Source organism: Pelmatolapia mariae, linkage group LG17 (assembly GCF_036321145.2).
Source record: "Pelmatolapia mariae isolate MD_Pm_ZW linkage group LG17, Pm_UMD_F_2, whole genome shotgun sequence".
NCBI classification, from domain to species: Eukaryota; Metazoa; Chordata; class Actinopteri; order Cichliformes; family Cichlidae; genus Pelmatolapia; species Pelmatolapia mariae.
In genome coordinates, this window is record NC_086242.1 from 32,680,219 (window position 1) to 32,696,922 (window position 16,704).

At 41.1% G+C, this 16,704-nt stretch overlaps 1 protein-coding gene across 1 annotated transcript in view; it reads right to left on the minus strand.

Moving 5' to 3' along the window:
- Nucleotides 1-16,704, minus strand: part of syde2 (synapse defective 1, Rho GTPase, homolog 2 (C. elegans)) — a 49,744-nt gene that overhangs the window by 27,847 nt on the left and 5,193 nt on the right. The window contains exons 2-3 of the mRNA XM_063500559.1: nucleotides 10,180-10,481; nucleotides 9,430-9,826 (exon numbers count right to left, since the gene is read on the minus strand). Of these exons, the coding sequence (XP_063356629.1) occupies nucleotides 9,430-9,826; nucleotides 10,180-10,481 (699 nt within the window). The remainder of the gene's footprint in view (nucleotides 1-9,429; nucleotides 9,827-10,179; nucleotides 10,482-16,704) is intronic.

Below are 16,704 nucleotides of genomic sequence, written 5' to 3' on the forward strand. Positions count from 1 at the left end.
AGTTATTCCCTACCAGTCATTAGTACTAACATCAGTCGCTCTGTCTCCTCTCTATCCTCTGGGTCTGTCTGAGCCTTCTTGGTTAAAATAGCTGACTGTATCTGAAAGCAATGCCAATGACTGACAAAAAACCCAAAAGAATTAGCTGCAGGCTCTGTTATCAGGAGCTCACAACACAAGCCACTCATTTCAGATCCAGGAATCTGATTCATAGTTCATTTGAATTTTGAACACTTTCTTGTACTGACAACAGCCCATTTGTATATTCTTTCTATTGGTTTGAATTCAGGTCCCCACAGCCAAACACACTGTCATCTTCCAAGCTCCAAAAACCTACCTGGCATAAAAACGGAAAGAGCTGACACAGAGTCAGCTACGATTTGAGTGATTAAAATGGAATATGTCAAATTATGAGCATCCTGCCTAGTCTGCCCTACAGGAAGCTTGAACCTGACTTAAATAACTATTTTCTGCTTTCAGCACTCCTTTAACAAGATTCCCTCCATGGCTTACCTGCCTTTTTTTAACTAAAGAGCTGATACCTCACTGCATGGGTCATGGAAGATTAAAGCTGAAACACATGATTCAGAGAAGGAATTTATTTTTTGAAGGTCTTTTGATGAGTGTTTTTAGATCTGGCCTAGATATTAAGCAACACGAGTGAATAGCTCCTCAGTGTTGGCACTGAGAAGCTATTCAACCCATTCACACTATGAATTTTATTGAGTTGAGATTCCTTGTTTAAGCCACTAATGTAGTTTTTGTTTTGAATGGCTAATTACTTTCTCTGAATAAACTCTGGAAACAAATAGTGATGTAAGAGACAGAACAAATATGGAGAGAGCGACAAAGTGAACAGAGGAAGAAGCAGAGAGTGCCTGATCCTGCCAACATCACCAGTTCTATTTTTCTGAGGGAACCCGCTGTGCTATTCTGGGGTGAGGGCCCACGGGTGAAAACAGGGAGGCAGAGGAGGTGCAACAGGATGGAGAGAAGGGTAAGATGGGGGGCAGGAGCAGGGCAGGGTGTAGCCGACAGATGAGGGACAAAGGCACCCCTTGTCCAGGCACTCCGAGGTCTAGATGGACGACTGGAAGGCTGGCAAGCCCACTGGTGAATGTACAAAATGAACACGGCTGTTCTCTCACATTCCTCATCAAACCATGTTTACACTCCTTTTAGCCCAGCTCAGTAGCCTTCCTTGTCACAGCTTCCTGCCTATAATAGACATAGAGGTGCTCTAAGATGGGAAAAAACGGGTGGAGACCACTGGTAGTGCAAATACACCAAACATCAGGGGTAGTATACAGAGAGCTTTTGGGAGGAGTTTACAAGTGAAATTCCTCATGAAAAAACAGATAACTCATTTTGTTCTCTTATAATCTGATTTACAGTACGGATCAGATTATAAGAGAACAACTAGAACCCGTATTGGATTGAAACCACGGGTTTTTGTGCGCAATAGTGTATTTGGTAAACATGCATTTAATACAGGCTGTACATAAACATTGAGAATTGTCACTTAATTTACAGTAAAAACAATCCTGTCTCTTGTTTAAAGTGGTAACAATACATCCACAGGAAAACAACACATGTCAGGCAATATCCTTGCTAAAATGGGCCTATGGCTATTTGTTTTACAACACTTTATATAAGACTAAGCGTATATCTGATTAAGGAAAGTAACTGTACCGTTGCTGTCCAGACAATGCTTGTACTACTAGAACCAAACATGGTATTACATTAATTATAATATTGTAGATTCTGCTAATCTCTTAGTTTGGGCAGCCTCAACATGTTCAAGTTAAGCTTGAAGGCAAAATGCACCAGTGTCAAAAGATTTATATGAGAAATATCTGAGCAAGATTATATAAACAAGGATATTTTTAATAGTTGTGTAGGAGCATCATGATTAGTGTTTATAATATCAGTGATTTTTAAAAGTGAAATATTGGCATTGTGTTATTAACACAGATAGATGATATTAGTTACAGACCTTTACGCGGCATCCGTGCACACGTCTTGAGTTTTGAATTTGAATGAAAAAGTTTGTTTCCAATCAAACTGTCATCCCAGTAATTATTGAACTTGTGCCAGTGCAGTAAGGACAGCTGTTGCATCATTGCTGAATTAAAACACAGGACAGTAGAAACACACCAGCCACATTTTATGACCTACATTAGCTCATTTACCTGACTAACAAATGCATTCACCTTCTAGAGCGAGAATCATCAGCTCTCTGCTGCTGTCACATTCTTTGGATAATCAACATGGACCCAGGCAACACACACTAATCCTAAAGGTAATAACACTTGCACTGTATGACTGTGGCACATATGCACACATGAAAGCTGTGTCCTCTGTAGCCTCTGGCCTTGTGGCAGCAGCCAGCGGGGTAACGTGACACCTCACAAGCTTAGGTTCAGGGGCGATGACTTGACACCCAGCCCTCCAGGGCCATGTTCTTAGGTCAAAGGGCAAAAGGTCTGCATTCCTCTGGAGGACACCTGAGCTGGCTAACTGTGTCAACCTCCAACAATTTATCATGGACATGCACCCACCGTATTACTGTAACACAAAGCAAGAGTGCTTTCATAAAAACACACATAAGCACATGCCTTTCCTGATCCTGCTGCCCTCGGCCACTGACACCTCTTAACAAAGCTCAGGAATTTATGACGATGCTTTATCACAGTACTGGCACCAGACAGGTGTAAGAATAGGGAGTGTAGGGTGTGTGTACATGCGAGGGAAAAACAGTTCATTGCCAAATACACCTGACAGCAGACACAAGATAACCAAGATGGAAATAATAGCGAGATAATATGAAGTGTCTTGCAATTAAACAATTATCAGGCACCGGGTCAGCAAGAATGTGAGACTGTGTATTAGCGGTGTGTGTCTGACAGTGAACATGAGAAAGACTATTTGCTCTGCATATACTCTGATAAGCCTTGGAGGGAGACAATAATCTGGAGTTCAAGATTTTAAAATTGCTGGTATTCACTTGAGTGCATGTGCCCGTACAAGCACGTCTGCCAAATGTGCATGTGTTAGCTGTTGAAACAAAAAGGACCAGGGTGTGCTGACAAACAAGGGGAGTGTAAATAAACTGGTGAATGGCATACTTGTCCTGTAGTTTCTTTACCCGGTGACCGAAGCTCAGCTTTAAGCCGCTTCCTCTCCCCCTTGGCTCCAAATCATTCGGTGTTGGAAGGCCTTTCAGCGGCTGCAGGAGCAGGGCCATTTCATTACAATGGTTACAAAACCTCTGCTAATATATCCAAGCATGCAGTCCTCCTCGCTAGCACAACATGGCCCCCTGCCAAAGCACTCCTCATGTAGCCTCACTCGCCTACTGCTGCTGGCCTTTTCTTCCTCAGCTGTAACTCAAATGACAGAGAGGCTGCTAATTCTAGTCAGCCTGCAGCCACATCGGTCTCACTACACTGCCTCGAGTGAAAAACATACTAGAAGATATGTGGTAACTGTTGACATGCAACTCCTTTTTTATCTAAAAATAGACAAAAAACCATGTACTGCACAGATATAGTAAATGCAGTAAATAAATATCACACAGGGTAAGTGAAGAACGTTACTCAGAGACCAAGTGATTTGATAGCAAAGAATAACACAGCTAAAGCAAGAATGAGAGAGAGTGCCACTACTAGCATCAGAATTAAATTTCATTCATGGACTTAGCCACCGTGAAATCACCATTTCACTTGTGGGAGGTTTTTTTTGAAAGTGCAATGTTAGCATTTTGGCAGCCACCATATTTTGGAAGCCTAGAAGTGACCATTATTGGAAAAGAGGGCAGAATGCTAAGTTATCAACTAAAGCTAGCAACTAGAGCTGTACCATACTGTCCACAATAATGTCGTGGTTATCAATGATATGGGAACACAATGAGTTCACACTGACTGGAAGCAGCGTGCCAGCATACAATGATGATTTAGTACCTACGAAGGGAGCCACCACGATAACCTCCAACAAAGCGTGAGAGAACAAACAAATTATTACCATTTGGGGCAGAAGCAGAAGAACACAGAGTCTTCAGTGATAGTAGCTCATTGGATAAAAAAGAATGGAAAACAGCTCTCACTTTGTTTGTCCTAATGCTACTGCTGCTTTATGATAGCTCCGGTAAGTGATAAAACATTATTCAGTGTTTTTTTTCTTCAGCATTGTCATAAATATAATTATCACAAATGTCCTTGAAATATTACGATATGCTATATCGCCCACCTCTTCTAGCAAGCTTGGTTAGCATAGCCTGTATAGTTGTGCATCCCGATTCAGGCGCTACATCCTTCACATCTGGAAGCTGCTTACAGCATAGCAAGGCAATGAAGCCTGTCCAAATTTAAAGGTTCCTTTGAATGTGGCCCACAAATAGGCCCTTATTTTCCCAGGTGGATGCACTGGGTGGATCCTTCATGGTCCACTTGATCCCAAGATTGGTAACTGTTGGTTTTTTTTAATGTTTTAAAAAAATAGCAATGGTTCAAGCAAAGTGGTCTAGGAATTCTCTTTTAAAAAGTAAGTATTGTATTTCATATCACTCAAATATCCACCAGTACAAATGTTGAAATAACAAAGAAGCGTTAAATTTTGCTAAAGGTATTGGTTATGCGAGTTGCTACTTGATGCAGTTCAGGTCCTACATGCTTTAAAAGAATTTACTTTATAATGAAAGTGGTTCAAAAGCTGGCTTTAATCGTACCTAGATTTAATCTTAATTTATACCAATAATACATCTTGGTTTTAACTCAACTGAATATCACACACACATAACTGCTAATTAAGAACATAACAGAAACTTAGCTAAGCTATGTAAGAAACTAATAAAATATTAGAAGTTTATTGCCAAAACATACAAACTTCACTGCAGAACACATTATTTTTCTGATAATTCTAGTTTTTAAAAATTAAAATGATGGTCAAGAGGTATAGCACAGTGACTCAAATTTACATAGGTGAAGCCTAAGACAGCTACCAGCTACCGTCCACCGTCTGCTGACACAAACAACCCATTCGGTCACAAACAGGAGCTGAAGTGTGAGAGAAGGTCAAACGCTACACTCAAACTGCTATCCTGTTTAAGGAGCCTAATTATTTTATTGGACAGCACTGTGTTCATAGAGTCAGATAATTAATTATGAAGCAATACAATGAATTTATTCCTTGTGAGGATTTTTTACTTTTAATATAATATATGAGCTTTGGTTTAGACTTCTGCTTGGAAAAAAAACTATCAAGATTAAGACATTAGCTCTGGAAAATTGTGATGGACATTTTTGAAGTTTTGAGTTTTTGTAGTTGGAAGAAAACTAATCAAGTTAGAAAAGAGTCGTAAAGCTCTATGAACTACCTTTGTGTGACTTATGACCTCCAATGTATGTATATTTAGTTACAGTATATAAAAGTTCTGCTTTCACTAATGTTTTCTCCCCTAAAAACAGAGACCAGAAAAGTTTTCCACAGCTGCTCTGGTGCTGAAATGAAGAACAGAGCAGAAAGAGAGAGCTATGAGAAAACTATGTGACCTGAACTTCACATCTAACATCCGGCTAAGGAATCTGTTCTGGTTTTGAAGTGCGGCCCTCACAAAGTTGTTGACTTCCTCCAGACCCAACCATGCAATCGTCAGCATAGATTAGGTTCCCAGTTTCAGCTCAGAGGCGTGAGCTCTCTGTAACTTGCAACCAGGGCCAACTCTCAAACTCAACTGCCAGTGTGACCAAAACATCCCCCAGAAATAGCTCTGATCCCATTCTGAGTGCTGGCCAAGTCAGATTCCCCAAACAGGCGCTAAAGGGAACAGCAGATTGGGAACACAGCAAGCTCACCACCCCCAAAGTCCATCAATCATTATTCTCCATACAAATAGAGCATTGAAATGGACAAAAAGTCACTCAATAGGCAGCACACGAGGAGTCTGGAGTGTATCCGGTGAGGGGGAAAAGAACCAGCCAGCCGAACAGAAGAAAACCATGGTCGCAAAGAGTCATCTACATCTGCACGGCTTCATTAATTCAACAGATGCCCCTATTCACACTCAATCAATGAAGGGACTGTCAAATTTCTAAACCAGCAGATAAAGTGGTGTCTGTACGGTCTCATTTTCACAATGAATTGGAAACAGAAACCAGAAAAGATGAAAATAGTTGAGAGTGACAGAGAGGCTGGACTGAAGAAGTCTGGGGCAGCACTCTTTGATTTTTGATTTTTTTTGTTGTTGTAGTTAAAACCTTTGTAAATCCTAGATCAAAGACGAATATATAGTAAGTGGCATGGGCATATTTAGAAAATGTGGCCATTACGTGGTAACTTAAACACAAATACAGTAGATGTGATAAAAGATATGGCTCCTGGTGGCGGTTATAGTGATGTTACTACCAACAAACATGTGTCTTTGCTGAGGTTTAGTTAAACATATTATTACCTATAAAGAGCCACAGTAACATACAAATTGCTATAACTATGTTGGAGGAGGTTTAAGCCCATTACGTTTAAGCCCTTTAAAACGTGGAGTCCAAGACCACATTTTTAATAACGCTGGGAGTGATGGGAATGGTCACAATGGTAAAGCTGAGGCTTCAAAACCGCTCTTCAGAAACCAACAGCTGATGTTACAGTAAACCCTCTTATCCAAATATAGTCTCTGTAAACTCCAGAAATAAGCAAGACAAAATGGTCAGTATTGGGATTCAGAATTCTGGACCACAAACCAATATTCAACATGATGGTGGTGATGCCAAACATTTACACACAATCTATAATAAACACTGAAAACAGGCAACAAAAAGCAACTTCAACTGGCTCCGTTCAGCAGAAAAGAAATGTGCTTACCAACACTTCTAAAGCTAGACATTTCTGCCTGTTCACAATCTTTCAGCCAAGTTGACCTGAAGGGTTTGAGAGTAATCAATCAATCTTCCGACTCTGCAAAATTGGGGAACGACTGCAAGCAATCGACGGCAACCACATGAAAAAAGTGCCGATGCGTTTCCCTCAAAGCTATAAAATGCCAAAGTAAGTAATATGTTGATCAATATTCTTCCAGATTCAGCAGATACTTACTGATAATTGTGTGCTATAACACAGACTAATGCACTAAGCGTTTTGAGGTCAGTGATGAAGCAGGTCACTCACCCAGGAAACAATGTTAGTCAATATGAGCTGGAAAGAAAATCTGACATAATTTAAATAACACCAAAAAACTGTTTTGGTCTGTTTGGTCATTATCTAGGCTTATTTTGAGGAATGGAACAGTGGGTGAATTGAAGGCGAGCTGTTGCCCTTTTTGCTGCCCACCATCCCCCAACACTGCCTACCAGTTTAAAGTGGAGGAGGAGTGCGGTGTCATTCTGCAGCCCTAATGCACATAGCAATTTCTGAAGGGAGAGGAGGTTTCTAACTAAAGATGAAGAAAGAGGGTGAAGGAAAGAAAGCTAAACTAAAAGTCCCACTGCATCCACAATGAATAATCAACCAGTAGCCAGTGAGTGTTTCCTCTCTGATGACACGTACTCGAGCATGTTGCTCTTTGTTTTTAGCGGCGGAGTGTGGGATGGCGTCGACAAACCCACAGGAATCAATTGCAAAGTCAACAGGCAGCAGAGAGGGAGGCAGTTCCGGAGCGGGGGGGGGGGGGGGACAACACTGTTGTTCTCTTGTCTCATTTTCAGGCAACAAGTAAACCAACAGTATCGCACACCTTCTACTGACTGCTCCAAAACTGCATTACGGGATGTAAATGAGGAACAGGCCTTTGAATAGTAGTAAAAAAATCTACTGAACAATGCAGTCCGGCCTCCACTTATGTCCACTCGTCTGCTTATCCAGTTTCCTCTGTGCTGCAAAATGGCACAATGGGTCTGACAACGAAAGGTGCACCCAAAAAAGAAGCTTACATTTAATTAGTGCAGCATGATTAGTGCTTTTCCTGGGCTGGTACACTGAGCCTCATTCTGATTTAATCCTAATCCTACAAGGAAAGTCTCTCAGGGCAGAGAGTTTTGCTGAGCCACATGTGATGTCAGCAAGAGCCAGGATGAAGGAGTTTATCATACGCCAATCAAAACCTGTGTCCTTGTCAAGAGCACATTTGTTAGCCCTCACCAGGCTCAACGTCTCAGTGATCATGGTTTTAACTCTTAAAAAGCTGGTGTAGCCGTGGAGGGAAAAGTTTCTACTGAGCTTGTTAAGACACCTTCGCCCCTGCTGTGGAACTGTTGCTGAGAACGCTAAAGCTGAAGCATTAGATTTCCAAACCCAAAGCATTTAGCCTGTCTTTGTGCTCACACAGCTAGAAAAAAATGGCTGTTGCGTGCCACAGAAAAGCGTTGTCAAAAGTTGTAATTATAGGCTCAGCTCAAGATGTGCCAATTGGTTCAAACTACCATGTTGCCACATCACAGAGAACAAAAAGTCGGAAGTTAGAAAAAACAGACCGGGGCTTATTAAGAGACAGAGAGCCGTGTGCTGGCTGTCATCATCATGTCGTCGCTGTAGAGCAGAGTTGTCAATGACTTTCAAGCACACGAGTAAATAAAAAGCGCAGCAAGTGAAAAAGACAGAAGGCTACAATTAATTTATTTCTGCAAATAAATCTTTAGGTCTTGAATTTGTTTTCTTGAGGAGAGGTGTTTCAATGAGCCATAATATACAAAGTTCACAGCCCTCTGTGTGTGTGTGTGTGTGTGTATTAGCTGGAATAACAAGTAAATTGATATTCTTTCCTCTTAGGAATGAATTAGCCAGGAGGAATGAATTCCTCTGTCTGTCTAAGTTTAACTTATGAGGGACACTGATATGCAGCGATGAGATTTGACAGCCGTGGCTCCTGTCTGTGCCGATCAAAAGAGAAAGAAGAAGAAACTCTCCTTGTCTGGCTCCTTATTACAAACTTTTGATTTATGTTAATTGAAAACTGGAGATTTTAAAACCTTGAGTTGCCAATTTGGATGAAAGGTTGTAGCGCTAAGTTTAATCACTTTAACCTATTTGTGATATTGACCAGTTGGTATAAAATTAACTTTAATAAGATTTTGAGAGGAATTTCAGATTGCCTCTCTTAGTGCACCTTTTTTTTAAAATTACACACTCCAGCACTTATAGGTGATAGAAGAATTTCTATTTGTAAGCAGAGCTTTTAGTGAGCTGGGAAAAATGTTGAGCTAAAAAAAGTCTGTTTATCTGTTGACTGGTAACATTGTCAACATTAACTGTGATTAGTGCTCAAGGTGTGCACAACCGCAAAAATCTGCCGAGAGAGACTGGCAAAGCGACAAAGAGTGTAATTGGCCTTCAAGCATCAACCAGAGAAAATTGGTAGGGAACAAGTGAGTAAAGAAGCTGATGAAAAGCAGGAAGTGAAGTTAGAATGTGGGAAGGTGTGTGTGTCTTTTTTTTCTGCCTTACCTGTGGGTCTGCTGCTGGAAGGCCCCCCCTCCTCCTGAGGTTTGCACGCGAGCATCTGCCTGTGCGCATGTAGTACTTCTGTGGAATGCACAGCATTCCCCTGACTTGCATCTCCTGAACCACCACCGAGGCTTTCCACGAGGGCCTCTGGCCCTCCACAGCTGGATCCATCTAGGGACTTGCCACCATGAACCAAATCAGTCCCTTTGCTGGACCTCCTCTGGGGTTCAGCTCGAGGAGGGGCGGTCAGCCCTCGGGAGCGTTGATCAGAATTGTTTTGCTCATCTTCCTCAGGTATGGGATTGTACCAAATTTCCCCTTCGTCATCTGCATCGTTTTCCTCAGCTGGGTCCATGCTAGGAGGGTGAGGAGACACTTTTGCCGGACTAACGCTGACCTAAAACGACACATTTCCTTGTTAAACTTCACCAGAAAACTGCTGGTTGCATTTCTGCATTAGTATAAGACTTAATGGGAAATTAGGCTTATTTATCTAGTTAGCTCAACTTAGAATAAACTTTGGAAGCATCTAGCTACACAGTTTCAGATTCTCAGATTACCTTATTATATCATTTGTGGGTTTATGACACATTATCTTTGGGACTATTTCTTTGTTTGTAGCCTTAAATGAATTCAGATAGAGCCAGGTTAGCTTTATTCCCCAGTTTCTGTCTTTTTAGCTAAGCTAACTGGCCAACTTTTGCTTGATCTATAGCTCATCCTTTTAAAAAGAGAGACCTTGAGGCTAACCTGAGGCAGCTGTAGGCGAACCGGCCTAGGGGGTGCTCCCCTTGAGGGCCTCAGATGGTCTGGGGAGGGACTAGGAGAAGGAAGTGGCTGATGGAAACCCTGGCTGCCCTCCTCGTCGGCTCCCAGCATTCCCTGAAGCTCATCCTTAGTGCACTGATTCTTCCCAAGTGAGCTCTGCTGCAACCAGTTGCGCTTCTTGGAGACAGTGATGGTGGTGAGCTGTGGCCTCCATGATGAACTCTCGTTGGTCCTGCCTGCCTCTCGGCTATTAGCACAGGAGGTCTGGACATTCTCAATGAAAGCTGAGGGAAGCAAGAGTGAAGAGAGTTACAGCCCCATGCCAGCAGACAACTAATTTTCATCCTGATCACTATCATTTAAGTAATTTCTAAACTGCATTGAATTACAGGAACTGATCTCAGGCTATTCGTGTCATGACAAGATGAAGAAAACATCTGTATCAAAAAACCACAGGTGAGGAAATGTGATATTTTACTATAAGCTTTTAGATTTCATCTCGTCTCTCTCTCGTCTGTGTTTTGAAGCCACATCTTTGATTTGTCTCGTTTGATTTCTCTGCTTTATGACTTTTGGACGGACCGTCGTTAAATAGCTTTTATACCCAAAGTCAAACTTTCAATCACACCACCACAATCCCCTGCAGCACCTCAGCTTTTTTAAACCTCATCTTTAGCATCCTATTTCATGTGAGCTTCAAGAACATGTGGGTTCTGAATTCAAAAAGGAGATGGAAAGATGTGAGAAATTGCTGGTGTTACAGCTGTGAAAATAAAGCCGAGAGGATAGGGCGTGTGGAGAGGCTGATGGCGATATGTGCACAGTGTAAAAAGGCCAAATAATAGAGAGAGATGACGCAGTGCCTCGATGGCCCAAAGAGAGGAACAAAGGAGCTACTGCAAGAAAGTCTCCTCCAAGCAATCAAAAAACACCTTTGCCTGTAAATCAAATGCCACGCTTTTATTTTTACAAAGGTTGCTAGCAGATGCAGCCGCAGAAAAACAACTTGTGCGCATGTGTGTGTGCATGTGTGTGTGTGACAGGGAGAGCGAGGTGCTGAGGGCAGGGTCTTGCTTGAACTTGTACAGCAGACTCGTGTAAAAGACTGTTTTGATCCTCAGCAGCTACCAGACGAGCCCCTCCGCATGCTATAATGACAACATCTCTTTTCCTCAAGGAAGTACATTTCCATGAATGTCAGGCTATCCAGCAAATTATAGACTTGAGAACATTTTCACTTTACAAAATCGACTTTAACACAGGGTTTTCAGTATATACACACTTGACTGTACTATAAATATCATCCAAGAGAGGACATTAAAATCACATGGTTTTACATTCCATAACTTCTACTTAGCAAACAAAGTTTTTCATGCTCATTATTATTATCATCATTGTTAACAAAAGCTTGACAGTGGGACAAAGACACAGCATTTGCTTTTCCCTGGAAGTCAACCAGGATCTCTGAACAGTGTCTCCCGCCTTTCCAGTGATCTACGGCATTATAAAGCAGTTGTTGTCCCATAAACATCAATTATGTAGTTCCTCTCGCCACAAAAAAAAAGACTTGAACGTTTTTTATGCCGCAACCGTGACACAAAGATGAATGAAACTGATTTGGGTTTCAGATGATTTTATAAGACATTTGCAAATGCACGGGGGGGTGGGGTGGGGGGGGGGGGGGGGTCTTCAGTGTTCTGGTGGCCGCGAGAGGAGAGGCTCGGGTGTGAAATGTATGGTTTTCAGGGGTTTTATCGGTTTTTATCGTTATTTTCTTTAATCGTTTTTATCATTAACTCGATTTCCCAGGGTTTTTTCCCATGTTATGTATAAATCAATAAATCTTCTTTTTTTTGGTACCGGTTGGTTTTATTTTGTCGTATTTATCTGCGACACCTTAAAGGCAGGTCCGTGAAAATATTGTCAGACAAAAACCGGTCCGTAGTGCAAAAAAGGTTGGGGACCGCTGCTATAGGATGTAAAGCACATTTTAAGTTTTTGTTGTTTTCTTATTACTGTGTCTGGACTGGAACAGCAACGTGTTTGCATTAGCCTGGTTTGGGCTCTTTAAGGGCCTGAAGTTTAGTAGTTTTAGCCTGTGCTGACTGCCAGGAGAAAGACAAAAGTGTACTAAGCTAGTGGTGATGCACTGAGCCCCACCAGTTAATGTGTAGACCTAAGCAGCCAGCCTCTACTAATCTGCTATGGTTTATATTCAGATGTTATGGCAGTTCCTTATTAACCTTTCAACTGAGCCTGCAAGAAGTCTTTTTACTTATATTTGGAAATTTATGAGGGGAAACCTTTTAGAAAGTACACTACAATGAAGGCGGCGACTGTAAGCTATAGATTACAAAGGCGTGGTCTTCAAAAAGGATTTTTTTTAGCACCACGAGATGTTCAAAACTTCAGCCTCTTAAGGCTACAATTGTTAGTTTGCATGAAAAACTCTAAATTGACCAGATGAATTTCAAAAAAATGGGAATACACACATAAATTGTAGGAAAAGCAAGAAAAGGATTACTGGTGTGGAAAAGACATGATATGAGATGGGAGGAACATTTTGGCAGAATGGAGGAACGATTATAACGACCAATCCAAAGCTGCACAGCTCACTGCGTGCTCAACCTGGTACCGTAAGACTACAGAGAGGTGAGACAGTTGTGCACAGAGATTTTGTCAGCATGCCGTCTTCTTTAAGGGGTCTTTCATAACTGGAAGAGGAAGCGAGTTCTGACATGAACAGCATTCCAGACCACAGCTCCAGATTTACAGCCTGGCTGCTGTCTCCTCGCACTGTCACACTCCTTCACATGAGTAACACCTCGCCCTGGCAAACAGCAGCCTGCTGCGTTGACTTAATAAGTGAGACTTTAGCCATTTTCACTCTTGTCACATATCAAACGCCTGCCTTCTCCTCGCAACTTTTTTACACCAGCATTTCAGTGTTTGAACTGCAGAACATTCAGTCTTGATATTAAACACACAAAGGAACTTGTGGGTCTGCCTTCCTTTAACGACAATCTTCATACCACGATTACACTTGGGATGCCAAATGAGTCAAAAACATATCAAAATGAACAGAAAACGTTAGGCCTTTTGTTTTTCTGATGGAACAAGAGATGCAAGGATGCATCTAATTTTAGGAATTAGCATTTCTACCACAATATCCTCAGAATTGTCTGCAGAATTTGCCTGCAAAATTACAGAGAAGGTTAGCAGCATTAAGCTGTTTCTATACTTTGTACCTACTGCTATATAGAAAATGAGCTTTATATTTTTAGCTGTTTGTTTGCCATTACTTTTGTTTTAATGTTCATGCTCGATAAATGGGCTATTACTGTTAACTGCATCCATAAATAAGCCATTCCTCATGATGACTGGGTCTTGAGCTTAATGTCCTTTATCTCTGTACTGAACTATGAAAAAACCACTATCATCGTTAGCTGTTATTCTCCTCCTGAAGCAAGAATGTTACCAAACCTTATGACAACCACCCTGAAGGTGAACACTGGCCATGGGTTATTAATCGCTAGAGGAGTCTTGGCCAGGCTTACCAACTGCTTTTTGAGTCGTGCTAGAAGCAACTGAAATAACCATCATATTACTACATAACTCATTCTGAAACAACGAAACGAAGAAAACTGTACAGCAGCTTCATCTTTCACCAACATTTTACAGCCTTCTGTTACAGAGTACACATTAACAGACCTGGAAAATAATTCTTAGCTTAAAGTCTGTTTATTCAAAGTAAGGTAGGGAAAGATTTTTTTTATGTCTTGTGAAAGTTAGCATTAGTGAATAAGCCCCTTTCACTCATTCCCACTTACATTGCCACATAAAGCAAGACAGCCTTCCAGAAAAACAGCTCTTTTCCTCTAGTAGCACCAAGTTGCAAAATATTTCCATACCAGAGCTAACACAGCCTGTCTGCCTCTGCCATCATTGTGTGAAGATAATGTATTCATTGTAAGGCAAAAAAAAAAAAAATCACACCTCTGACCTGAAAGTGACAGATGGTACATGGGTGCATGTCTGTGGGTGGAAATTAAGAGAAAAGGAGAGGTGGTGCATGCACTGAAAGGAGTGTCGTGTTTGTCTGAGGTGCTACAAGGAATGCACCTTCCTAAGAAAAAAAGAAAAATCTTATTTACTTGATGTGTTGCTGTGGACCTGTGCCATATGAGCCTGACAGTAGACCCAATTATATTCACGTCTAAATCTGTGTGGCTGAATCTTTTTCTCTAAGACAAAGCGCTTGATCCACTTTCCCATAGGCTGTTCTTTTATTCCCTAAATTCCTTCTTTATAGAGGCTCCTCTTTTGATATGTGCAAAACACACCAGCTAGTTCTCGCCTCCGTACAGACAAAACTTTGTTGTGAATACAGTTTCGGAGCCTCCTTCAGAGGGAATCTTTTGCGGTGTGCCATAGATTACTGCTGACCTTCATTCATATGCTAATGATGATTCTTGGTGTAGATTTTTCTTTTTACAGGCAGGCAGAGCTGAGATCATCCAGGGTTGCATCACATGTCAACACTTGTATCCTGCTGAGGCGTCCTGGCATTGTAGCCTATTCCTAATGCCACTTCCTCTTTGGTATGTTGGCTTGAAACCCAAAATCTTTTCTATGTAGTGCTTGTTTTCCTGTCTTATTGCTTCTGTTTAAAAGAAAAACTGATCAAATGCCCCCGAGGAAGGACGCTGTAAGATAATTACCCAGTTAAGCTTGAAACACTTGCAATCCTAAGACAAGTCCCTAAAAGTAAGCGAAAGGCCTTTCAGGAAAGCTCTTCAGCCCTTAAAGCTGCCACCTAATTATTACAATCTACACCAATCAGCCACAACATTAAAACCACCTGCCTCTTTGTGTAGGTCCCCCATTCTGTCACCTAGACTGGGGTTTCTCAAACCCCCACAAACAAAAATTTTCAAAGGCCCCTACATAAAAGTAGAGCCTGATTTATTGGCAAGCCGATATCTCTTGGTATTACCATTTATAACAACCGATAAATGGAAATTAAAAAAGTAATGAAATGACACTAGAAACACCGTTCAACTATGTTATGACTGTTGAGGTTGCATAGTTTGTTCTCCGATATAAGCAGAGGCAGGCAGATTGTTAACCATTAAACAAAATAACAACACATGACAGATGTTAGGGAAATCTGTTCGGTGTTTGTGTTTCTGAGAAAAAAATCTCAGCTGACATATTGGTACATCCTATTTTTAAAATACCATGGAAAATATCATCAAATATCATGAATCATGTTAAAACTTCTATATCAGTTGGTGCTCTACATAAAAGCCTTTAACATTCTTCAACCTATCATGTCACATTAAATGTCTGCCCTTCTCTTGGCACGCTCACTCTAGAAAAATAGATTTTCAGTCTTAATTTCAGGTTTCTACTAGCCCAAAGAAAACCTGGGTAGAAGTTAACAACCCACAACATTTACCGGAGATCTGTAGTCATTCCCTGTCAATATTATGGTATCATCTGTTATCTGGCCTTGAATGAACCTCAGTTTGACTGCTGTTGTGCTTCACAGGCAATCAACAGATTGTTATTAGGCTGATAACCTGCAGTCGGACTGATCGCGCCTGGTAGAAAGACTTTAACGTAGCCCAACAATGTACAGGTTAACATAACATTTCAAAGTCCTCCCCATGAATGCCAGGGCCCAAGGATTTCCATTGCATTGAAACAGTATGATCAATGGCATTTATTTCACCTGTCATTAGTTTTAATTTTCACTGTAGTTAGTATTGTTTAGCTGTGATCATCCTCATCTTAATGTTTGCCCCACTTCTGCAGCAGATACTGTCATCTGACTCACACAACTCATAAAATCATCCAGGTATGAACCCAGATGCCTCAAGTTTCTCCTTCATCACCTGATCTGTCTTTAGAGCTACCATCTTCCATAAATCTGTCCACGTACAGACACCAGACAAGACAAATCACTGTGAAAAACCAAAAAACCCAGCAGCTCTGTAACAAGGTTTCTGGCATAATGCAGAAACCAAACGCCACATCGTTCTGACATGACTTGACAGCAGTCGAGTAGTATTATATTACACCTGCACTCCCATCTACGCTTTGGAGTTAGGAATTCGGGTTAAGCAATGCTAAACAGTATAGCTAATTCACAGCATATTAAATGTGATGCTTGACATGTTATTCTTTTAAAGAACAGTTCTGGAGTTAAGGAAATGTTGGTCTCAAATGTTATTGTGAACAGTCTCATGTTAATGCTAAAGGTAATGACATTGCAGTTAGCATAGCTTAGGACAGGAACAAAGGGAAAACAGCTAGCATGACTCTGCCCATCCACAGTTCACTTACCATCATCACTTAAGCTCACTGATTAAAACATTACATCTGTTCATTTGTTTACTCTGTACACTGTGCATTTATTAAATTATCACTTTTATATTTAAAAACTGCAGAAAACCTGATGAAAAACAACATATCGCTTAGCATATCTCATAGCCTACTCTT